This window comes from Rousettus aegyptiacus, unplaced genomic scaffold (assembly GCF_014176215.1).
Source record: "Rousettus aegyptiacus isolate mRouAeg1 unplaced genomic scaffold, mRouAeg1.p scaffold_m13_p_10, whole genome shotgun sequence".
In the NCBI taxonomy this organism is placed as follows: domain Eukaryota; kingdom Metazoa; phylum Chordata; class Mammalia; order Chiroptera; family Pteropodidae; genus Rousettus; species Rousettus aegyptiacus.
In genome coordinates this window covers 54454515-54481369 of record NW_023416285.1, presented here as the reverse complement: position 1 = coordinate 54481369, position 26855 = coordinate 54454515, and the positions used below count along the sequence as shown (strand labels likewise).

At 33.0% G+C, this 26855-nt stretch overlaps 1 protein-coding gene across 1 annotated transcript in view; it reads right to left on the bottom strand.

Annotated features, from left to right (window-relative positions):
- LOC107520511 (transmembrane protease serine 11C-like) overlaps window positions 1-26144 on the bottom strand; it is a 64468-nt gene extending 38324 nt beyond the window's left edge. The window contains exons 1-3 of the mRNA XM_016164399.2: window positions 26089-26144; window positions 18233-18348; window positions 4679-4797 (exon numbers count right to left, since the gene is read on the bottom strand). Of these exons, the coding sequence (XP_016019885.1) occupies window positions 4679-4797; window positions 18233-18348; window positions 26089-26144 (291 nt within the window). The remainder of the gene's footprint in view (window positions 1-4678; window positions 4798-18232; window positions 18349-26088) is intronic.
- Window positions 26145-26855: the final 711 nt, after the last annotated feature.

Here is a 26855-nt window from a genome sequence, read left to right as displayed (position 1 = left end):
ATAGAAAAATTGGGCAAAGGATGTGAATGGAAAATTCACATGTGAGTCAGCCTGAATGACCACCATGTAGAGAGAAAAAATCTCTACCTCACCTCATATTCTGGGAAATGCAAATTAAAATGACAGGGAAATGCAATTTAAAGTGACAATAGTAAACATATCAAACTAGCACAAAATAAAAATTAAATTGCACCTGGTGCTGGTGGGGATTGCAAAGAGTACTCAAATACATGACCAGGGGGAAATATGAATTATTTCATTCCTTTGGAAAGCAATCTGACAACATTTATTAAAATTAAAATGCTCGCTTGACAAGAAATCTTAGTCTAGAAAACTATCAAATGCCAATAAATATAAGGATGTCTGTAGAGAATATTTTTTCTGCAATGTTGGTTATATTAGTCAAAACCTGGCAACAAAGTAAAAGACTATAAATAGAGAGTTAAATACACTGTGGTACATCCACACTAAAGAATGTTATGCAGTCATTGAAAAGGTTACATTAGGCCTTTACATTGACTTAGAGATGTTTCCATGAAATACTGCTAAGGAAAGGAGACAAGTTTTATAAAATTATGTATAATATGAAGCCTTTTTAGTAAAATATTGACAAATACTCTATGTATTTATATACACATTATTTTATCAATACATATCATTTTATTGATATGGAATATTTGGAGGCAGAGCTCGAGAATATGTGTAGAGGGAGAAGGGAAGAGTAGAAAAAAGCAAGCATAAAAGAAAAAAAAGTCTATACTTAAAAATACATGTTTTGATCTTTTCCCTCTGTTTTATATTTTTTCTTCCTTCTTATTTTTGTGTGTATGTCTATATAAATATGAGCAAACTTGAAAGTCTTTGGAGGATTTTAAGCTGGTGAGTGATAGAATTTGATTTTCACTTTCAAAAGATTACTTGAGTTACTGTGTTGAGAACAGATTATAAGATTAGGTGAAAGCAACCAGGTAGGAGGCAAGAAAGATGATTGGGGCTACATCTAGGGAGAGAAGTGGATTGATTTCAGATATATTTCAGTAGTGAAATTGATAGAATGTGCTGATTTGTTGGTTGAGAAGAGTATTGCTATAAGTTTTTAGGTTGAACAACTGGGTTGATTTGGAAGAGAAATAGGTCTTGGGGTGATGATCAAGAGGTCTTTTTTTGGAGTCGTCAATGTGATATCTTTTAAACAAAGTTTTTATGAGGTAAGTTAGAGGGAGTATAAATAGAGAAGAGAGAACAGGAGAAAAGAAATGGGAAAGATGGAGAAGGGAGAAGGGAAAGGGAAGCTCTGGACAGTACAGTAGGGACCTACAGTTGACAAGGAACCAACAAAGGCATCTAGGAAAAACAGCTAGTGAAGCAGAAAAAAATATGGAGGGGAAGGTGTCTTAGAAATCAAAAAGAGAAATGGTTTTAGAAAGGAAGAAAAGTAATGGTAAGAGGTTCAAGTAAGAAGTGACCATCATCTTGGCAAAATTGAGGTGTTTGGTGCCTTCTATCAGAGTAGTTTAATGGGATGGAGAGAAAGGAATCCCAGCTGCACTGAGTTCAAAAGAAAAAAGGCGATGAGTGGAAACAGCAAACATATCTAACTTTTTAAACAGTTTTACTGAGAAAAGGAGCAGAGAAATGATGCTGGAGGAGGACACAGAGTCGAGCAATGTCTTTACAAGATGACAGTGTGTGAGCTAGCTAATTATATCTGTGAAGAAAAGACCATGGAATACTGTAGTATATTCTAGGAGAGCAATGATATTATAGTATTTTGTTTCCTGTGAAAAAGAAATACCACGGAAAGGAAGAATAACCTAGCTACTTATATGCTCAGAATAATTTAAATGTTACCTCTCTTTGGTTGCAAAAATATTTCTGATGATTCATAAATCTATCTTTTTCTCTATAAGCTGTTCATCATTTTTCTTTTTTATCCTTTTAAAATCCCTTCCTTCTAGGTTTTGTATTCGTTTCCCCAAAATATTATGACTATATTTGAATATGCTCAGCATTGAGTAGTCTCTGTCTTTGAGGAGATAATTGAACAATAGGTATAGGGATCATGCCTGTAGCTACAAAGAAAAGACACAGTAAGTGACAAATTAGTACTGAAGATTGTGGTTTCTGTAAGTGTTCAGAGACAAGAGACAACATTTTGGGCCTGGAGTGGTTAGATAATAACATTCTAGAACTGATAGTAATAAATCCACAGGTTTATGAAATTTTAAATTTATAAACAACCTTAAAAACAATCTTATCCCATTCTATTCTTCAAATTGGTAAACAGAAACTTGCATAAGCTAACTATTTATCAAGTAATTATGCCAGAAACACAAATAACATTACTTCACGTATTTTCCAGATAGCCAGCTGGTTGTGTCAACACTACCAAATTTGAAATAAAATCTTTATGATAAATTAAAGGATTTTACTGAATCTGTAGATTAATTTGAATGGGATTAGTATAATTAAAATGAGTCTTCTCTTACAGGAACATGCTTTTTCTCCCCATTTATACTTTTATGCTGTTTAGTTAGATTTTATAGCTTTATTCATATAGGTTTTATACAATTTGCATATTTTATTTATATATAGTTTTTTTATAGTTTTTTTTGCTTTTTTAGTTTTAAAATTTATTTTAGTTGTATTTTATAATTTTTGTTGCTAATAAGTGACACTTAATAACTGTTATATTTTGTTATTTTGGGTGATTCTGAAGATCAAAGCATGTTTTAAGTATAACTTTGGTATGTTAACATCTTAGTGCCTCAGTTTCCTCATAAGGAAATGGGAATGTTGTGAGGATTAAACAAATTAATATATAAAGTGTTTAGGCCAGTATTGCAATTAGTAAAGCTAATTATTATTGTTAAGATACTGCCTTACTCCTAATTTTTAGAATTTCTATTCATTGTATTTGGGCATCATACCTGCTGGAGAGTGACAAAAAAAAAAAAAAGAAATGACAACGATTTCTTTTTGAGTTGCTAACTAGAAAAACATGTATCTAAAATATGAAAATGTTCCTTATGAAGGCTTCTCTTCTGTAGTTAAAATACTACCACTTACAGTAAAGTAGTATCTCCTTCCATCTGATTCCTTTCTTCATTTTAGACTAATCATCATTATAATTATTGGAAATTAGAAGAAGAAAAAGGCTGTAACTATTATAATAATGACTAATAGGTAAGTTAGATGAATGATTCATGACTCTATTTGGCACACACTATTATTACTAGTGTTGAACATAATGAGTGTTGTCTACATGGTAATAATTATTATACATGGAGCATCATTGTATTTAGTGAAAACAGAAAGGCATGTAGAAGCAGGCCCTTTGATGCATGTAAATGAAAAAGTTAATGACTTATTTTTATTATTACAGATGAGTTAGCAACTAGAAATAGGGCCTGAAAGAAATATCAGGATTGGTGGTTGGTAGATCAAAATGATATGATAATTAATAACACTGATCATTTTAGAGTATTCATTTTTGAAGTTAACATAGTTTAATCAATTTGAATGAGTTAATCTGAATTTATAGCAGAAATGATTTTCTTATTTGAAGTTCTTTTAAAGTTTTATATTAACTTTGTTGTATACTTATAATTTTTGAGTATTAAATGATGGATTTTGTTTTAGGTAATTTTTTATGCTATCTTTTTTAAGGACTTACAGAATAATAGGACTTTTGCCAAGAATATGACATATTTCATCTTATATAATACCTACAACAATTATATGATATAGGTATTTGTCATCTCATTTTTAGTTGAAACCAAGATGTGAAGATATTAACTTATTTGTTTAAGGCCATACAGCTAGAGAATGGATAAACTTAGAATTGAACAAGGACTCTGAGGCCAAAATTTCTTAACCATTATATCACATTACTTCCCTGTCATTTCCTTTTTCTCATAAAGCTAAGCTAAAAGTAGAGACTTTCTATCAGAATTTTCTATACCAACTCCTAGTATTATGGTAAAATCACACTGAGGCTTTTAAAGACTTTGAACTTGTTGAAAACCTGGAGATAATAAGATATTATAGAAAGACTACAAGCTTTAATCAGATAGACCTAAGTCTGAAGATGTCCTGTCAGGAATCTGCTTAAGGAAATGCAAAATGAATGATGCCACCACTGCTTTTGGCAGAATTTGGTTTGGTTGATAAAATTAATGAGGCATCATTGATAAAGTCTTATATCCAAGGGGCAGTCAATACTCTTCATTAGCTCTTTAATCAGATAAAGGTTAATTTAAAACAAAGCATATTCTTAAAGAGCTACAAGATGATTTTTACTCTGGGCTATGTGTTCTCTTCTACATTGGCCATTCCTGTTCCTTGAAAGACTCCTTAGTCTTCATCAGGTATCTTGGAGATGGGATATATTTTATTAATTTATTTTATTAGTACTTTAGAAATATCCATTAACCATCAGGAGTCAGCATTTCTTAGGTGTCTCAAAATGTGTCCCTTTTAAATTTTTTTCCCGTACATGTTTTCCAACTGACTTTCTGAAAGGGCTGACTACCCTAATTTAGAACTAAGATAGTGGTAAGAAATAGTGTGAAATTATCAATCGTTTCCAACTTGGAAGGTGATTGCTAGGATTCTGGCACTTCCAGGAGCATAGCATTTAAAAGGATAATAAACAGAGAAAAAAATGTCAACTTACCAAAGACACTATCTTTTTATTTAGGTCCACATATTCTTGAGAATATGGTTTTTCAAACTTGCTGTCATAGTCAATGTTATTGACCTTAAAGCTGATGTGATAGTACAAAGGTGTCTTCCCTGAGAAGGAGAGAAAAGAAAAAATAGTCCTCACTTTGCTCATTGTGTAATTACTTTTACTCCCGAGAAAATCAGATGACATAAAATACTCATAAAATTTCAAGGAACTTGACATTTAAATCTTGATTCCTAGTGATTGTTGAAATAATTTTGATAGAGGAATATTTGTTAAATTATAACTTTACCCAAGAATGTATTCAGAATTCTCAATGCAAAATTTCAAAGTGTCAGCTTTTAATTATGAGCAATCTGGAGACAGATATGTTACTATGAGGTGAAATTATATTAAAGCACACATAATTATCTTAGTTTTTGTGATTATCACAGAATACATTTAGGGAAATCAGTGGAGTTTTAGGTTTTGTTTTTTTATAAAGTATCTAGGAAATGAAAATGAATCAAGAAGGAAGTAAAATGAGGCATTACTTGTAAACACCATAAATTGAGTAAATAGAACAAAGAAATCACACCTATGACTTTAGAAAAGTGAAGCAAAGGATAAAGTTGAGGGTTAGGTTGGATTGTACTATGTTAATATGTCAAATTTATTAGAAATAAACTTTTTTATAACTTTTCTGAGGTTCCATTGTACCCTTCCACTTTATAGACTGGGAAGGGGGAGGGGAGAGAGAGAGAGAGAAGGAAAAAGAAGGAGAGAGAGAGCGAGAAGGAGAGAAAGAGGAGAGGGAAAGGGAGAGGCTAGAAAGAGAAAGGAAAGGGAAGAGAAAGAGAAGCGGGAGTTAAAGCATTTTGTAACATTCAGAAAATCTTTCATGTAAGAGAAGTTAATTATTTGGAAGAATCTTTCCTGTACACTCACAAATAATAATAATAAAAAAAATGCGAAGTAAAATGAGATAGTATTTTTCTTTGGTTAAATTGTCAGATGACAAAAATAATAATACCCAGGCTGGGGTAGCTATATTTATATAAGACAAAATAGACTTTAAGCTGAAAACAGTAACAAAAGAAAAAATGGATAAATTCTGAGAAACATGCAACCTTCCCAGACTGAATCATGAAGAAATAGAAAATCTGAACAGACCAATAATGATTAAGGAGATTGAATCAGAAATCAAAAACCTCTCAATACAGAAAAGCTCAGGATCATACGGCCTCACTGGTGAATTCTACCAAACATTTAAAGAAGATTAATGCCAATTCTTCTCAAAATTATCTGAAAATAGAAGAATGTCAGGGTTGAGATTCTAGGCCATTGAAGTAGTATTAGGTTATATTAACTTGTTGGGCTACTAAATAAATTTCAAACACTAAAGAGGAAAGGCAATGTTTAGTTTTGTCATCCTGTTAGAACTCTGAACCCTTAATTAGAAGGGAGAGTGGTAAATTGAATAAAAGGTACTGTTCCATTCAGAGGAACTAACAGACTGTCATAATAAAGGATTAGCTCCTCACTTTCAAATTTATCCTAAACTTTAAGTGAAGAAAATGATTTAGGATCTCCTCTGTTATTTTCATTGGTTTTTCCTTTCCAGAAGGAATACTTTCAATTAATCCAGGTCACATTCTCGACTAGGGTTTAGAGCTCCAGGGAGGATTAGATCCTAATTCTCCTCTTTGTATTTTAACATATTTATTTAGTTTTGATTTCCAAGTGATTTTTTAAAATTGAGATATAATGACATATAACATTATTAGTGTCAGGTGTACAACATAATGGTTTGATATACATACATATTGTAAAGTGATTACCTCTGTAAATCTAATTAACATCCATCCAAGTGATTTTTATTCACATTAAAGACTGAGAAGTGAGGCTTAGATAGGTGGCTCTCAGGCCAGGGTTTCAATTACGAATGCAGCTCAATCATCATTTGTGCTCTCACCCAGAATCTATTGGTCTGGGTGGGAACTCAATGTTATTTTAATTAAGTGCTCCAGATGATTCTAAGGTGAGGCCAGGGTTAAGTATGAGGGCTCCTTGAGGGTATTTACGAGAGTCGAATCCAGTCTTTGGTCTAAAGGAAGGTAACAGGGTCTGCTCTAAATGAGTTTGGTAGATAGAGGCAAAGCATTGCGGTCCACATTATTCATGTTGTAGCAGAATTTTGAGGCAACTTAGAGAAGTGGGGTCCCTGAAGACAGAAATGGAAAAACTCAAAGTTTGGTTTCCATGAAGGTGTTCATTGTTCCTGAATCTCTACTGTGACAAAGGATAGGGAAAGGTAAACTTTCTTGCATTTAAAGGCCCTTCTGCCTATGGCTGTGGTGGTAGCAGGTAAAGAGTTTGTGCCAAAGGCTTTAAAGGCATATTCTCAAGATGCAGTTGTAATTTCTTCACATAATCTCACCTGAGAAAGAAACCCAGAGAAAGAAGAGGGAGAAAAAGAAATGGAAGGATCTCAGGTAAATGGCATGTCGTGGGTGAGGGGCTGCATCCTGTTTTTCTCCTCAAATGCCATGGTTTTTTACAAATCTGAGAGCCTTCTATTTTCTCCATTCAGATTTCTGATATGCCTTGAGCAATTCCTACCATGAATTAATGACCTGCATCTACTAGAAATGTTCCTTTTGTGACAGATCAACATGGAAAGGTATTGATAGCCAAGATTCCTATGTGGGATGAAGTGTGGTCCTATGATATCAGTGATGAAGGAGAATATAGTGTTTAGGTCCCATCTAAATGTTCCATTAGCTTTATTTAGACCGGGATTAAGAAAATGCTTATCTAAACAGAATGGCATGAATCGCCCAGAACAACTCAGAAATTTCTGAAAAGGGAGTAATTAGATGGGCTCTCTAATTACGCACTCTTATAGACTGCAGAAAATGGATGCTCAATGAGGTTTAACATTGAATGAAACTGCTGTTTTTATGATTAGATTTAGATTATGATTTTATTTTCTGGCCAATATCACACCAGTTATATGTTCTTTGGCAAACGTTAGGCACCTGGGATTAATTTGTCTTTTTACAGCTGATGTTAACATCATTCACTTGGTCAGGTGCCCTCTGTGATTCCTCCACTGTTCCTCTTTGCAGTTTTAAAATATTACTTAAAAGTAACCTAAAAATGTCATTCAAGGAAATGGACTTATGTTGAATTTTCTTTTAAGATGCCACTTATCCTATGAGAAATGTAATTTTTTTGTGTGCGTGTGATCAAGATCATACAAATGTTGTGGGTTTATAATTAACTGATAATGGTATCAGGGCACTTCGCACTATATGGTTCAACACACCTAGCACCCTTTCATGTATGATGACTTATTTGCTCAAAACTGGATTCCAGTGGCAACTGATTGCTCCAATTCTTAGCTGCCTTTATCTTAGAAGACGAATAATCTTAAATGCTCTCAGTTTGATTCTTGGCTTCTGTAATCCACATTTAAGACTTGCTCAAAGTAATTTTTCAGGCCAGGATTTCCCAAACATGCCTCCACAGAGTAAAGGAAATGCCTTTCACAGAATCTATTAGATTTAACATTAAACTTGGCACTGAACAGATGCTCTAAAAAGAGAACCTCACTTTGTTATCATTTTGGCCCTTGAAAGTGAGAAAATGAAAATATGTTTGAATTTGAGAAAGAATTATTTCTGTTTAGACTCTGATGCTTTCCCATTCATTTTCTATTCTTTGAAAGTAAAGTTGCTATTTTGGTGGGTAACAGTTTCCATTTACAATTACACAGGAAGATTTGGAAATATCATCCTGAAATAGTAGTGAGAAAATCAACAAGAAAGACTAACTTTCTCTATGCATATCCAGAAACTTTATTGGCAGTCTCATCTGCTGATTTCTTCACCAATTACAGCTTAAACTACTGCCATAGAATTTTTACTCCTGAGGGAAAAAACTGTTATTTATTGATATAATTTCTTCCTTCTTTCTATAGTGATACAAATTGTGACTTTTAACTGAGCATATGCTACCCCAAAATAAAAACTACCATTCCCCACTTGTTACATCTAGGAGTGATCTTTCTAGTGCATTTAGGTTTGACAAATGGGATGGAAGGAAAAGTGGTATGTGCAAACTTCTGAGATGTTTTCTTATTGAGGGAGGATATGCTTTCCTCCTTCCCTTTTCATCTTTTGTCTGGCTAAAATGTGAACCCGATGGCCAGAACCGATGGCAGTCACTTTGGACATTGAAATGATCTGGGCAAAGTAGGTCATGGTGCAACAAAGAGAGAAGAAGCCTGGGTCCCTGCCACTCTGAAATAACATACTTAATCTGGGTCACTGACTCCTGAACTTATTTGCATCTGACTCTTATGTGCATCTGTCTCCCTCTAGATCAGCGATCTGCAACCTTTTTGGCACCAGGGACCCATGCTTCTATGAGAATCTAATGTCTGATGATCTGAGGTGGAGCTGAGGCTGTGATGTAGCACTGGGGAGGGCTGCAAATACAGATGAAGCTTTGCTCACTGGCCTGCATCTCACCTCCTGCTGTGTGGCCTGGTTCCTAACAGGCCACAGACCAGTACCAGTCTGCGGCCCCGAGAGTTGGGAACCTCTGCTCTAGATCAGGGGTTCTCAGTCTTGGTTATACATTGGAACCATATTGGGAGCTTTGACAATAAAAATTTTTATTCTAGACAGTATCTAAAGTAGCACTGTAATAGCAGACTCAAATAGATCTAATAGAGACTGTAATGGCCCACCAAGAGGAAAATATACAGTATCTAGTCCTTTACAGAGGAAGAGTGCTGACTCTGCTTTAGAGTGCTTAGCCTAGTATCAGCCATTGAGTCACCCAGTGAATGCTTGTGTACAGTTTCAGATACACTTATTTTCCCATTTTATCTATTTATCATCTATTTCTTAAAAACTTAACCAAATAGAAAATATAACATTATCATTGTATAGAATCATGTGAAGCAGAAAATGGTAGGGATCCTGGAGTGAATATTTGCTTTGGTTTGTCCAGCTTTCTTTTTTTAACTAATTACTAGCCCAAGAGAAAGAGTAGTTATTGTGAGGAGATGGTTGGTTGCTTCTAGGCTTAGAGTCTGGAGTAGTGAACTAGAAAATCTTAAAATGATACTGAAAGTTTCATTCAAATGAGAAGTATCATAAAGCTGCCTCTATATGATGCCAAAGCATCTGGATGAAAAGTATTCAATTTGGTTAGTCAGAATGAAATTATGTTTGTTTAGTGACAAATATATAAGTTCCTAAAAATATCTTTTTCATTGATATTTTTAGTTCACACAACCCAGAGAACCCCTCCCCCCATTCCCTCTGAGACCGATCACTGTGGAGCCCCAGAGGAATCTGAGCAAATGCCACCAAAACTATTGCTAACACTGACAGGACCTGAGCCGAGGGTAATGAGTGTGATTAAACATATATAAGGGGGAAAAAAGACATTATTAAGACTACATAAACCAGAGGTTCAATAGGCTTAGATGCCACCTACTGGAAACCAAAGAAAAACACCTTCTTTGCAACAGGCTAGGGACTATTATATAATAAATCTTTCTGGGGAAAAAAAAAAGCAAAACACACTTTCATTAATGTCCAGATGGAGATATAGTCCATTAAATACCATGAACAGCCAAGGTGACAAAGCATCTCAGAAAAAAAAAAGAGAAAAATCTTCAGAAAAGAATTTTACAGACATTATGCGACATAAATGACAGAGAATTCAGGATGGTACTTCTGAAAAAACTCAAGGACATCCAAAATGAATCATATCAACAATTTCAGAAATTGAAAAAACAATTAGATGAGCAGAATGAGTTCTTTAGCAAGAGATTAAAACCCTCAAAAAGAACCAAATAGACCTTCTGGAGATGATGAAAATACTACAAGAGTTGAAAATGAAATAGCAAGCATGGGAAATATAGATGACCAAATGGAAGAAAAGATAAGTGATATCGAAGACAGAAATCTAGAAATAAATCAGAAGGAAGAAGAGAGAAACCGAAGAATGAAAAATAATGAAAGAGAAGTACAGGAACTAGCTGATACTATTAGGAAAGGAAACATAAGAATAATGGGCATTATCAAAGGTGAGGAAAAAGGGGAGGAATTAGAAAGTATTTTCAGACAAATAGATGATGAGAATTTTCCAAATCTAAAAAATGAGATAGAGCTTGGAATTCAAGAAGTCAATAGAACACCCAACTATCTCAACCCCAAAATGCCTTCACCTAGACATATCGTATCAAAATTATCAAAAATCAACAATAAAGACAGAATTCTCAGGGCAGCCAGGAAAAAGAAGACAAGAACTTACAAAGGAAAACCCATTAGATTATCGTCAGACTTCTCAGCACAAACCTTACAAGCCAGAAAGGAGTGGAATCAAATATTCCAACTATTAATTGAAAGGAGCTACCAGACAAGAATAATTTATCCAGCTAAGTTCTCCTTTAGATATGAAAAAGAAATAAAGACCTTTCCAGACATACGAAAATTGAGGGAATTCTCACTATGAGGCCTGCGCTATAGAAAATACTGAAAGGGGTCAGCTTACCAAAACAAAATGATGCACACACAATAAAATATGTAATTAGAAGTAAGGTGGCTAGCAGGCTCATAAAAACAGAGGAGTGAAACCCTAACTAGGAACAGGGCATTATAAGCTTAAAATAAGAGATTGCTATGAACATTCAGCATACATAGGGACAAATTGAGACAATAATCACTGAAACACATAGGGTTCAAAGATCCAAATTCACAAAGGGGAATGGAGATAAGGCACACACAGAAGAAAATGAACGACTGTATACACATACACACATATGTATAACTATATATATATATGTATGCATAACTATACTTTACGTATTTATAATGGTAACCACAGGCCAAAGATTCAGAATTGAAGTATAGGACATAAAACAGGAAGGACCAGAGGGAAAACCCACAAAAGCCAACTAAAAAAAAAAAAACAAACAAACAAACAGAAACACAAGAACAAGGAAGCAATAGAAACACTGAACTACCAGAAGGCAAAATAAAATGGGTATAAGAAGACCTCATATTTCAATAATCACCCTAAATATAAATGGATCAAACTCATTAATAAAAAGGCACAGAGTTGCAGAATGGATCAAAAAACAAAACCCAGCCATATGCTGAGACACGGCAGTTCCAAAGACAAACATAGACTCAAAGTGAAAGGGCGGAAAATGATATTTCAAGCGAATGACATTCAGAGAAAAGCGGGAATACTAATATTGGACGAAATAGATTTCGAAATAAAAAATATAAATAAATATGCTGAGGGATACTTCACAATGATAAAGGGAATCATGCACCAAGAAGATATAACACTTATTAATATCTATTCTCCCTAAAAAACTTCTCTCCTTGAAATATGTAAAGCAATTACTAACAGAACTAAAGGGAGATACAGACCAAAACACTATCACAGTAGGGGATCTACATACACTACTGTTGGATATGGACAGATTGTCTAAACTGAAAATCAATAAAGAAATAACATCTTTCAATGACATATTAGACCAACTGGACATAACTGACATTTGCAGAACCTTCTGTCCCAAAACAGCTGCATATACATTCTTCTCTAGTGCACATGAAACATTCTCAAGAATTGACCACATACTAGGACAGAGATAGCCTCAACAAATATAAGAGGGTTGAAATCATACCAACCATATTCTCTGATCATAATGCTTTGAAACTAGAGATCAACTGCAAAAAGAAATCAGGAAGAACCACAAATACATGGAGATTAAGCAACATACTACTGAAGAATAACTGGGTCAGTGAAAAAATAAAAAGAGAGATCAAGAATACATAGAAATGAATGATAATGATAATACAACATATTAAAACTTTTGGAACATAGCAAAAGCGTTCATAAGAGGAAAGTTCATATCATTACAGGCATACCTCCAAAACAAGAACTAGCCCAAAGAAACAACCTAACACTTCATCTTAAAAACTAGAAAAGGAAGAACAAATGAAGCCTAAAGTCAGCAGAAGGAAAGAAATCATCAAAATTAGAGTAGAAATAAATGAAATTGAAAACAAACAAACAAACAAAATAATAGAACAAATAAATGCAACAAAGAGCTGGTTCTTTGAGAAGGTTAATGCAATTGACAAACTCCTGGCTAGACTCACTAAAGTAAAAAAGAAAGAACACAAATAAACAAAATCAGGGATAAAAGAGGGGAAATTATGACAGACACTGAAGAAATACAAAGGATCATACAAGAATACTATGAAAAAGTATATAATGCCAAATTTAATAACCTAGAAGAAATGGACCAGTATTTAGAAAAATACAACCTTCCTAGACTGAATCAAGAAGAACTGAAAAATCTAAATAGACCAATCAGCAGTATAGAAATTGAAACAATCATCAAAAACCTACCAAAAAGTAAAAATCCAGGACCAGATGGCTTCACCAATGAATTCTACCAAACATTCAAAGAAGATTTAATACCTATTCTCCTCAAACTCTTCCAAAGTATTAAAGAGGAGGCAATACTCCCCAACTCATTTTATGAAGCCAATATCACCCTGATACCAAAACCCAGTAAAGATAACACAAAAAAAGAAAACTACAGACCAAGATCTCTCATGAACACAGATGCAAAAGTCCTAAATAATATACTAGCGAACCAAATACAGCAACATATTAGAAAGATTATATACCACAATTAAGTGGGCTTTATCCCAGGGGTACAAGGATGGTTCCACATATGCGAATTGATGAATGAGATACACCACATAAACGAATTATAAAATAAGAATCATATGATCATATCGGTAGATGCAGAAAAAGCCTGTGACAAGATATAGTACTCATTTATGATCAAAACACTTCACAAAATTGGTATAAAAGGAAAGTACCTTAACATAATAAAGGCCATATATGACAAGCCCTCAGCCAACATAATACTTAATGGTGAAAAACTAAAAACCTTCCCTCTAAGATCAGGAGCAAGACAAGGCTGTCCACTATCATCACCGTTATTCAGTATAACATTGGAGGTCCTAGCGACTGCAACCAGGCAAGAAAAAGATATAAAAGGCATCCAGATAGGAAACAAAGAAGTGAAACTGTTACTATTTGCAGATGACATGGTTCTCTATATAGAAAACCCTTAAAACTACACAAGAACACTACTAGAAACAATAAGTAAATACAGTAAAGTTTCTGGTTATAAAATCTATGTTCGAAATTCATCACGTTCCTATACTCTAATAACAAAGAGTCAGAAAAAGAAGTGGAAAAAATAATTCCTTTCGCAGTTGCAACAAAAAGAATAAAATATCTAGGAATAAATCTAACAAAACATGTGAAGGACCTATATAATGAAAACTATAACACCCTATTAAAAGAAATTGAATAAGACACAAAGAAATGGAAAGATATTCTGTGTTCTTAGATTGGAAGAATCAACATAGTTAAAATGACCTTATTACCTAAAACATTAGATAGATTTAATGCATTACCCATCAAAATCCGATTGACATTTTTTAAAGAAATAGAGGAAAAAATCATCAGATTTATATGGAATAGACCCAGAATTGCCAAAGCCATCCTGAGAAAAAAGAATGAGACTGGAGGCGTCACTCTGCCCGACTTCAAATTATACTACAAAGCAACAGTAATCAAAACGGCATGGAATTGGCAGAGAAAACAGACACATGGACAAGTGGAACAAAATCAAGGGTCCAGAAGTAAACCCATATTTATATGAGCAAATAATTTTTGATAAAAAAAAAAGCCAAAAACATACAGTGGAGAAATAATAAAATGCCTCTTCAACTAAGAATTGATGGTGCTGGGAAAACTGGAAAACTACCTGCAAAAGAGTGAAACTAGACTGTTGTCTATTACTACACAGCAGGATTAACTTGAAATGGATTAAGAACCTGAATATAAGACCTGAAATAATAAAATGTGTAGAAGAAAACATAGGAACTAAACTCAAGGACTTTGTACTTAAAGAGGATTTTTTGAATTTGACCTCAAAGGCAAGGGAAGTAAAAGCAAAAACAAATGAATGGGAGTACATCAAACTAAAAAGCTTTGGCTCAGCAAAAGAAACCATCAACAAGACAAAGAGACAACCATCCACATGGGAAAATATATTTGCAAGCAATGCCTCCAATAAGGGCCTAATATCCAAAATATACAAAGAACTCATACAACTCAATAAAAACAAAAAAAGTAAATGGTCCCATCAAAAAATGGGCAGAAGATCTGAACAGACATTTCTCCCTGGAGGACATAAAATGGCCAACAAATATATGAAAAGTTGCTCAACATCACTAGCTATTAGGGAAATGCAAATAAAAACCACAATGAGATACCATTTTACACCTGATAGAATAGCTATAATCAACAGGATAAGTATTAACAAATGTTAGAGAGGATGTGGAGAAATAGGAACCCTCATACACTGCTTATGGAACTGCAAATTGGTATATAACCACTATGGAAAACAGTATGGAGTTTCCTCAAAGAATTAAGAATTGATCTACCATATGATCCAGCAATCACTCTACTGGGTATTTACCTGAAACATTTGAACACTCAGATATTTGCACACCAATGTTCATAGCAATGTTATTCACAGTGGTCAGGACATGGAAGCAACTGAAGTGTCCTATGATAGATGATTGGCTAAAGAATCTGTGATACATATATACAATGGAATATTACTCAGCTATAAGAAGAGATAAAATACTGCCATTTTCAACAACATGGATGGACCCTGAGATAATCATGCTAAGCAAAATAAGCCAGACAGAAAAGGTTGAAAATCACACGATATCGTTTATATGTGGGATATAAACCTAAAAGCAACATACAGGACAAAGAGACTCATGGACGTGGATAATGGACTAGTGGTTACCAGAGGGGAGGGGAGGAGTTAGGGGGAAAATAAATAAATAAAATGTTAAATAAATAAATAAATAAAATATTTAAGAAAAAAGAAAAAGGTAATAAAACCTAGGAATTGGGAAGCCCTATCAAAGTACTTTACTGTCTTAGGAGGTTCTATTCTGATTCCTACAGGACTTGAGAAAACTTACATTATTAATAAAACTAATTGTTCTGGTGCAGAAATACTTAAATTTGGAATGTTTTTCTTTTTAGATGTTTTTATAAGCCACTGAAATTTATAACTTCTGGGAAATAGGTATTACTATGATTAAATCCAAGAATAAGATCTTAAATATATTAGAATCCATTATTCATCCTCACGTGAGTAGTTTCTTCTTAGCCCGCTAAAACTATCTGTATAGAATTACTTTAAAATAAACTGAAGGTGGTGATTATACTCATATGCACAAATATATATAAACTAGTATTTCAAACAAGTATGTTTTATAGGATGGAATTACAAAACACTTTTTAAAATTCTTTAGTAATAGGTTCTATGCCCTATAAATTATAAAACATGGTCTCAATTTAGAAATTAAAATAACCAGGATTTTGTATAAAAATTTGAACTTGATGTAAAGTTGAGAGTTTTCCTTCCCCAAGATTTTTACTCACCAGTCTTGTTATTCCTCCTTTTCCACTCTGTCACCTGGATTTGGACCTCTTTAGGTCCTTACTTGAATGGTAGAGAATTTAGCATCTAGTTTTGGATTCTAGTAACTTAGTACATCTTTAAAACTCATGTCCTTCTAGGTTTTCCTGTACTTTGAAATTCACTTTCCACCTATTGGTGGAGATGTCTCAACTACAGATCCCTCACATAAATAAATGTAACTATTCTAGCTTGCATATATTCCTTTCTCAGCATTTAGACAGCTAGAGATATTCCCATTCTTTAGCTTGAAATCTGATTACTACTCCAAGTGATCTCTTAGACAAAACCTAATATGATGAGGCTTTTTTTTTCTGGGTAGTCTATGTCTGTTTCATAGGAAACATTTATGCAGTATTTGTCTCAAAGACTGATCTTTCAAACTGCCCACAGATTCCATCTCCTCTTTACTATGCTGAACAAGCTCCAAGTCTCTTGCCCTTTAAATATTTCAGGTGTGAATTAGACTTCAGTCCACTGTGTTAGTGAATCTTCAAGAATCTTCTTAGGGTCAAATTGATCTCTCCTTCAAAGCCAACTTCTCAGCTTGATATGAAGGGGAAATCACTCACATATTAAGGTGGTTATAGTATGAGAAATTATAGCTCACCTATCTCTAAAGATAGCCTCTTTAGATATCCTTATGTCCAGTTTCTGGCACTTTTACACCCTTAAAAGACAGTTCTGTGTCTCTGCCTTGAGTGAGCAACTTTATTCAGAGGTTTATGGGTATATGCTATGACTATGACTCTTGGTCTGTCAGTGGTAGCAGCTGGCATTACATTCTACCTAATGATTGTACTTGCACAAGCAATTGGTCTGCGTCTATGGAAGGGTGTACATGGAAAATGGAGCAGACATTAGAAAACAGTAGTCTGGGAGCTGGCCTCTTTACTACTCTATAGAGCTCTAGTTCTATGTAAACTTTTTTCTCCGTATACACTGAAATGGATGTTTATTTAGCTAAACAGCTTCTTTTCTAAATGTGTGTTTTTTTTTTTCTGAAAAACTCTATGTTTTAAAGCAATAGTTCCCAACCTGTGAGCTGTGAATTATATAGGATAATGGCATGGTGGCAACATTTGATTCCAGGGAAAAATATTTATATATACACTAGGCATTTTTCTTATACATATATGTACTATTGATTTTCAAACATAGGTAGATAGAATTAATTAAATACAAGTTAATTTAAAAGCGTTACTAAGTTTATAGTACTTGTTTGTCTGTTCTGTTATTCAATAAAGCAATTCTCTTGTGGGAATGTGAAAAAAAAATGTCAACATAAAAGTCCCTATCCTTCAAAAGTTTAGAAAAGAGTTGGCCGAAGAGAGTAACAGAGCAAGACAAAGAGCACATGGCACAAATAGCTATTTTTAAGAGAAATCAAACTCATGAATCCTATAACATTTTTCTAATTTATGTAAAATATATAGAAAAATTTGTACTGACTTTTTTATTTATTTCATCCTTTAATAATACTTTTTAGAGGGAATTTTTGTGAGAAGAAAACATCATATAAAGAAAAAATATAGGTTTTGAAATAAGAAATCTTCTTTTAGAATTCCAAATTCGAGGCTTTTGTATTTATTTGTTTGTTAATGCATTGATTATCTTTTCAGAAAGTTATAAATTCAACAATGATAGAGACTATAACTACTTTATTAATTAATGTACTCCCAGCACCTAAATATTTACCAGGAATTAAAAAGAGCATGTCAAATTTCTGGGTTCAGAATGCCCTAAGCCAAAGGTCACTAAATAACTAAGACTGCAGTAATTGTTATTAACCATAAAAAAATTCCCTCTGCCAAATAGTCTTGTCTGATTCTTTTCTTTCCCTCATTCTCAAGTTTACAACTTTCTTAATAATGGGAAAGTAATTCCATGTAACTGGAAAGCCAGATGTCATGGTCATGAGTACTTACCATTAGTGGTGAAATGAACAATGAGTCCAATGATTACTGCAGCAATCACCATTATTAAGATACCCAGGGTAATCTTTCCACACCTTGTGAGTTTAATTTTTGTGTCTGACTCTGTTCTTCTGAGGAAATAGGAAAGGAAAGCAAGTGTTAAATATAAGAAAGATATAGAACAGTCTCAAAGATAAATATGGATTTGATGTTAAGTAAAAGGGCATTATTTTACATTAATTATGGATTCAATGGATTACTGAGCTTGAAAACAACATGTAGAATTAATGAATACAATATTTGGCTAGCTTATTTTTCAGTACATATGAATGACAGTGGTAATACTAAAATCAAAATTAATTCATTCAGCAAATAATTTTAGATGTCCTATGTGGTAAGCACAGCTGTAGAAACAAACATTTCATTATGAAGCTTACATTTTAATGAGGAAAGATAGACCAAAAAGGCATAATTAGTAAACTTCATAACTGATAAAATGATATCACGTTCTGTAGGAAAAAAGATAGAGCAGGGTAAAGATTAGATATATGGAGTATGTGTAAAATGGTTGTAGCAAGATGAAATATTAAATAGAGTAGTCAGGTTAAGACTATTGAAAAGGTAAAATCTGAGCAGACTTCAGACAGGTGAGGGGGTTAACCACATAGGTATCTGGAATGTTCTAGACAGGGGGCAACAAAGTGACAAAATCCCTGAGGGTTGTGGGGGTGGGGAGATGCCTGATATGTTAGAACTGCAGTGCAGCTGGAGCAGTGAATAAGGTAAAGAGGAGTAAGACACTAAGTCTGAGAGGTACCAAGGCCCAAATCAGGCAGGGCCTTGTACATCCTTGTAATTATGTTGGCTTTTCCTTTTAGTGAAATGGGAGCTTTGGCCAGAAGACTGTGATGATCTGGCCTAATTTAATAGTGGAATCCCTCTGACTCCTTTGTGGAGAGTAAATTGCGGTGAATAAGAGTGGAAGCAGAGCGACAATAAAGGATATCATTACAATAATCCAAACACAAAATGATGTTGGTGTAAACCAGGATGGTAGAAGTGGAGGAAATGAAAAGGGGTTAAATTTTACATACATTTTGAGTATAGTGTTGATAGGAGTTCTTGATGGATTGGTGTCAAATGTGAACAGAAGAGAGTAGTCAAGGATGGTTTCCAACTCTGTAGCTTGAAGTTTTAAAGGAAAGAGTTGTCATTAACCGTAATGGGAAGGCTATGGGTATAGCAGTTTTTGAGGGGGATAATGTACATTTAGTTTTGTTCATTTTATGTTTTAGCTGTTCACTAGGCATCCAAATAGAGATGTAGGTCGAATATACAAGTCTAGAGTTTGACATAGAGGTCTGGGCTGGTGATGTAAATTTGGCACTCATCAACATACAGTTTAGGCTCTGGTAGTAGATGAAATTAGCAAGGGAATAAGTATAGATAAAAAAGACCAAGATATGATCATTGGGGCACCTCCATATTAAGAGAATATGGAATAGAGGAAGACATAACAAAGGAGTTAGAGAGGAAACAACTAGTGAGAGTAGGAAAAAAAACCCATGGAAAGTGTTGTCCTGGAAGCCAGTAGAAGTGTATCAAGGAGGAAGAAGGGGATCAACTGTGTCAGACAGTGCCAACAGCTCAAATAAGATGAACAAATTAACACAGAAAATTGACCTTTGGATTAGCATCATAAGGTAATTGGTGATCTTGATGAAAGGTGTTTTAGGAGTGGAAGGGGCATGAGACTGGTTAGAGATGGTTTGAAAGAGAGTAGAAACAGAGGAACTAGAGAGTGGTCCTTCATCCTTCTTTCAAAGAGCTTGCTGGAAAGGGGAGCAAAGAAGTGGAGCTTTACATGGTGAAGAAAATGAGAGAGAAGTTTTATTATGGAAAAATGAAAATATAGAAGAAAGTAGGGAAATAGTTTAGTGAACCTCCATATATCCATTGTATAGATTTAAGAACTATGAACATCTTGTAATATTTATATATTTTTCTGACTAAGTTAGATTCGTTACATAAAAATAATTGCCTCATGACATTCAACCGTAAATATTTTATTTTCCTTCTAAAGAGTTAAAAGTATTTTTAAAAAGCATGACCTTTGTTACACCTAATGAAATTACTAATAATTACTTAATATCTTCTAATACCAAATTCATGTTCAAATATTTCTACTTGTCCTTAAAATGTCTCCTATAATTTTCTTATTATTGAAAAAAATCAAAATCTGTACATTGCTCTTGGTTAGTATAACTCCTACATCTCTTCCTGTCTAGAACAGCTTTGATACTTCACCCTTCCTTTTATTTTTCCATGACATTTACTTGAAGATATGGGATCAGTTGACTTATAAAATGTTCTACGTAATAGAAAAACTTTATTTTTCAAAAAAACTTAAATGTTTCATTTTGTGACAATTATATACTCACATGCAGTTGTAAAAAACAATTGAGAGAGATTTGCATGTACCTTTGTCAAAAATCAGTTCGAGGATATTTATAGGGGTTGAGTAAAATGCGAATTTTCTTCTCTACTGCTAATATTATGGATTATATTAATTTTATTTGAATATTGAACCACTATTGTACTCCTGGCATAAGCTACACTGGATATTTTTTTCGAGGAGTTTTTAAATTATAATTAAAATTTCCTTAATAGTTATGAATCTATTAAAAATCTATTTCATACTGAATGAGTTGTGATACTTTGTGTTTTTTCAAGAAATTGGTCTTTTTTGTCTAAGTTGTCAAATTTATGCATGTAGAGTTGGTAGTATTCTCTTATCCTTTTGATTTCTACAGGTATGTAAAGAAATCCTTTGTTTAATTCTCATATTGGTAATCTGCCTTTTATTTTCTTTGTCAGTGTTCTTAGAGGTTTGAAGACTTTATTAATTTTTTTTCTGAGAACCATAGTTTTGTTTTACTGCTTTTTCTATTGTTTTTCTATTTTCATTTCATTAATTTCTACACTCCATTATTTTCTCCTACTTGCTTTAGGTTTGTTTTGTGCTTTTTCTAGATTCTTGTGGTGGAAGCTTAGGTTATTTTTCTAATGCATGTTTTTAATGCTATATTTTCCTCTCAGCACTGGGTTTTTTTTTAGGTGTGACTCATAATTTTATATGTTTTATTTTCGTTATTACTTAATTTAATGTATTTTTAAGATTTACTGTGAGAATTCCTTTTTGTTCTACAGATTATTTAAAAATGTATTATTTAGTTTTTTAGTGTTTTGAGATATTTCTGTTATCTTTTTAAAAATTGATTTATATTTTGATTCCATTATGGTTGGAAAATGTACTATATGCAATTTGAAATCTTTTAAATGTTTTGAAGTTTGCTTTATGGCCCTGCATATGATTTATCTTGATATATGTTCCATGGCCTCCTAAAAAGAATATGTTCTGTTGTTGGGTAGAATTTTCTACAAATGTTGATTAGATCCTGTGGTTGAGGATGTTGTTGAGTTATCCTAGATTTATTGTTTTTCTCTGTAGTCATTTAACACTTATTGACAGAGGTGTTGAAATCTACAACTGTGGCTTTGAATTTTTAAATTTCTCCTTTCAGTTCTTTTGATTTTTGCTTCAATATTTTGCTGATCTGTTGTTTGGTAATACACTTTTATGATTGCTATGTCTTGGCCGATTGACTCTTTTATGACTATACAGTGGCTCCTTTATCATAAAGTGTCCCTCTCTGGTAATTTTCTTTACTCTGAAGTGTACTTCTTTATCTGATATTAACAGTCACTCCTGCTTTTTTCTAAATAATGTTGCACTGTAAATCTTTTTTCATCCTATACTATTAACATGCTTACATCAGTATATTAAAAGTGAGTTTCTTGTTGACATATGATTAGGTTATATTTCTTAAAACCTTTCTATTAATATGTCTTTTAATAGTATATTTAGAATATTTACATTTAGAGTAACTTAATATTTTAGGGCTCAGGTCAGCCTTTTTAAAACCTTAATCAAAACAGCCTTCAGAAGCTCTGGGGATTTATTCATCATTTTTAACAGACTCATAGGGATTTTTTTTTATAGGCATTAAATGATACATACAGCTTGGAAACAATAGTTAGAGTAAGAGAATAATATAATAAAAGCTTTTAGAATAAATTACCATGTTATTTATTAATTGGGAAGCAACTTTATTTCAATGTATCTGTTTGGCATAAACAGAAGAAATTTCTCTTTTGAAATTAAATAATTTATTGTAATCATGCTTACTGAGCATTTTCTATGTGCAAGATATTGGGCTAGGCAAGGGGTATACAATGATGAGCAAGATTACTAATATAAAATGTAAAAACCATAAAGTTAATTTTGTTTTATATAGTATAAATATTGTATAGTTTGCTGGTTGCTGCCACAGAAAGTACTGCCGACTGGGTAGCTGAAAGAAAAGGAATTTATTTTCCCAAAGCTAGAAGTCTGGGATCAATGTGCTGGCAGGTTTGGTTTCTTCTGAGGCCTTTCTCCTAGGCTTATAGAATACTGTCTGCTCCTCGCATCTTTACATGGTCTTCCCTCTGTACATATCTGTGTCCTAATTTCTTCTTTTTTATAAAGACACCAGTCATATTGGATTAGGGCCTATTTAAAAAAAAAACCACCTCATTATAACTTAGTTACCTCTTTAAAGACCCTATCTTCAAATAGTAGTCATTCTCAAGTGTAAGGGGTTAGGGCTTTATCAAATGAATTTTGAGGGCATAAAAGTCAGGTTATCACAAATATTTTTATATTTTTTTGTTTAGTTTATATATTTTATATTAATATAATATAAATTTATTCACATTTACATTTTATTTTTAGATTTTATGTACTATACACCCATATGTATAATATCTCAGATAGGTTTGTATATATGTATGTGTCTGTATAAGGTGTCTCTGAGATATATATATCTCAGATTTATATATTTTTACATATAAATAAAATACATTGAAATGACTATACTAAGTATTGATTAGTTCAAAACACCTATATTAATTTGATTTTTACTTGCAAGCAGAATCAAATATCTTTTAGGAAATTTATTTTTTATTTATTTAATAGTTATCCTCTGAACAGATGATATTTCCTGAACAGATAATATTAAGTAGATCTCAATGCAGGTAAGATTTCCAAGTCTAAATCTTTTCGGAAATTTCATTTTACTTAAAAAAAACTTTGACCATTTAAATATATTTTGTCCAAATTATGTTTCTACCCTGTATATAAAAATGAATATCTTAATATTTCTATTGAAGTCCAATGCTCACGAACTTTTTTGGGTCCATAATAAAATAAAATGTGAACAACCTAAAGAACATCTCACTATGTAAAAATTTAGAGGAAAACACTTTTTCCCAGTCTGATAAATTCACTTAATGAGTTTAAAATAATCTTTAAAAATTTGGGAAGATAACTAAATGATATGGTAAAACCTTGTTAACTTAATTTCCTATAGATGAGTATGTTTTCCTAAGCAACCCTTTCTATACTCACAGATATATGTCCGTATATTTTACTCAACACAGCTTGCCGTGGAATAAGTCTCATACTGTGAGTTCATCAGATTGAAACTTGAAGTGGCAAAAATTTGGAGTATATTTTCCTATTCTTCTCAACTATGTCCTTCTAATAGGTTAAATCATATAAAAATGCTGCTTTTGTAGATCAAAAAATGAATATTGGCAATTTTACAATGTTTCAACCCATAGATATACAGGTAAACTTCATTTACTGTTTTGCCTTCTTATTTGTCTGTAATTTGATGTAATACTGATTCTTGTATACCAAAAGTTGTTTATTAGGGAGTATCGTTTGACTTCTTACTTCCCCCAATGTAAAATTTCTAGAATGAGAGATGTATAGCCTTTTGGAGCTGGAAGAGACCAGCTGGAAGAGAACTAACTATTCTGCTTTCCTAATTTTAAAGAAGGAAAAATTATAAGACATTTCAAATCTAGGGAAAAGAGCTTTTTCCTTTGGTTATTAGTATATTTAGGATTAGGGTTAGAGATAGGATTAGGGTTAATTTCTGATCTCCAAAAGGACAACAAAAGCACTCTGATTTGGAACTGTCACTTATTTTACAGCCAAAATTTAAGATCATTGTAGTGATTTATCTATCTGGATTCACGAGTTTCAAATTATGGCAATTAGTTTAAAGGCAGGTAAACTAAGAATTTGTGTCTTTCACAACAGAGTTTTTTAAGCTATAGATGCTTAGCTACTTGCTAAGGGTTTAATTGATTTGTTCCTGTGTGTTTGAGTGTATGTGTGCACACATGCTTATTTCTAATTCGAAAGGAAAATTCATTTTTGTCACCATTCAGTTTCTTTTCTTTAAAGCATTCTTTAAAAACAATGTCAGACATATAAATTCCACTTTTTCCAAAGCATTATTATGTAGAATGTTGGTTGAAAAATAGACTACTTATTACTCAACAGAAATTGGTACTTGGGAGAGAGTTGAAGCAAGAAATAGATAAAATTGTTTTGATTTCAGCAACATGCCTTAATTTTCCAAAATGTTTTATTCTTTTCACCAGATATATCCTGAAGCAATTCAATGGTAATAATGATAAGTTGATAAGGATATCAAGAATTATTTAGGAATTTTAGAAACAGTGGCTTTGCTGGTAACTTGTACTTAAAAAATTATTAATTCCTTGAAAGAATGAATCCAGGATCTGTCTACACATAATTTCTCATTTATTGTTTCTGGAGCATAAGCAGCATAGTGAGTTAACATGAAGGACATAGAACACACTACTTAGAAGCCAAGATCATATATTTTTACTAGAGTTTCTGTTAATTAAATCAAAAGGATTAATAGTGACAACTTGATGGAAAAGATTTCAAGCGTTCTTTTATAGCTGATTAAGCTAAATATTTATATGAATGTGTAAAATGACTGATTATTTGAGCCATTTATCTGGAAGTTACATGCAGCTCAATATTACACTCTTCACCTAGAATCTAGCTAGATGTTGGCAAGAGTCAAAACCAGACAGTTGTCTAAAAGTTTTGTTAAAAATATTGCTCAATGAGTTTATCAGGCTCAATGAGTTTATCAAGCCATGAATTTTACTAGATCGCCAGGAAAGACTGCAATGTGTAAGTGAACATTTACATTTGTGAATTAATTTGATTAGCTTAAGAATTACAACCTAAAAATTACTTTTCCATCTCTGTATGCCATGAAACCAGTCAGCACACTTCTGTGACTTCCAGGCCGGTTGTTATCTGAGTTCATGGCTCTGTTAATGGGAAGAAACAAACTTTCTTCTTGTTGCTGTTTTTGTTTCTAATTACAATGTTAAGTTACACCACTAAAAATACATTGCTATGAAGCATTGTAATGTTTCGGTAATTAAAAATTAAGACCTAAACTCTGGTCTACCACTTAGGTAAAATAGAATGCTATGAATGTAAATATTGTCTCTATATCAACATACATTATTAAAAATAGATAGATGTAACAATCTTGCATTTTTTTCATTTTCAAAGTGAAATTATCTTTTTAATAGTAAAATCCCCCAATTTTACTTTAGCAATTTCAGCAATTATACATATACTCATCATGAATGGTCTAATCGTGATGGAAAGATTTTTTTTTTTAACCAAAAATTAACAAGCAAAATAGATTCTAATGATAAAATTTATCGATATCATTTATTCTGGTTTTCCTTTACTTATGATTTATGTTGCTCCTATTTTCATAAAAAGTTGAGGGAGCAAATAATTTTTAAGCATTTTAAAATACAAATGAAGCTACTATAATTTGGTCCCTTAAGGAAGTTTGCTCAAGGAGCAATGACAGTACACCCTGTGGCCCACATCCCCTTAAGCCCACCTGTTCTGTAGTGGTGTCCATGCCTGCTCCCTCTGCAGAGGTTGTTGCTTTGCCATCTTCTCCTTGAGTGCTGTGCAGCACAGTCATTCCTCACCTATTTAGCTTATGAGATCCTGTGACTTTTATGTGCTTTATGATAATAGTATAATGATAATACTTGGCACTCAAACCACTTTTCATCTTCAAAGTGCTTTCTGAACATTTGCTAATTAATTTTACATCAGTAAAACAGGAACTGTATATATGCTACTCCATAAATAATAATCACATGACTGAATTGGAGGCAAAATTTAAAACTCAGTTGTTGTGACTAAGGAAGCAATATGATCACATGATTTGAGAAGGACAATGGGCCTCTACTCAGTTTTTGCATTTTGGCAATTTGGAGATGAGTGGCTGCTCTTCTCACTCCCTAGAATCCGCTTCCAAAAATTTTGGCAGTTTTGTTACTCTTTTTGGTGGAAGGCCAATGGCTGTCCAAGCCCTAATCCTCCATTATAATCTGAATGCTCTCCAATTCATAATGGTCTTGTCTCTTTTAATTCATATATCATCCTTTCATGAATCCCTTCCTGAAATTTTTATAGCTACCCTAATACTAGTGCTTATTAAATATTTTTTCTTTCTCTGATATCCAAAGGGCGTTGATTTTTTATTTAAAAAATCTAGGTTCAACTAGTAATTTTCTAAAGTTTTGGATAGCATTCTGGTTTTTAGTAGCCAATTTAGATGTTGGTGTGGAGACTAGATAGGACACATCCTAATAT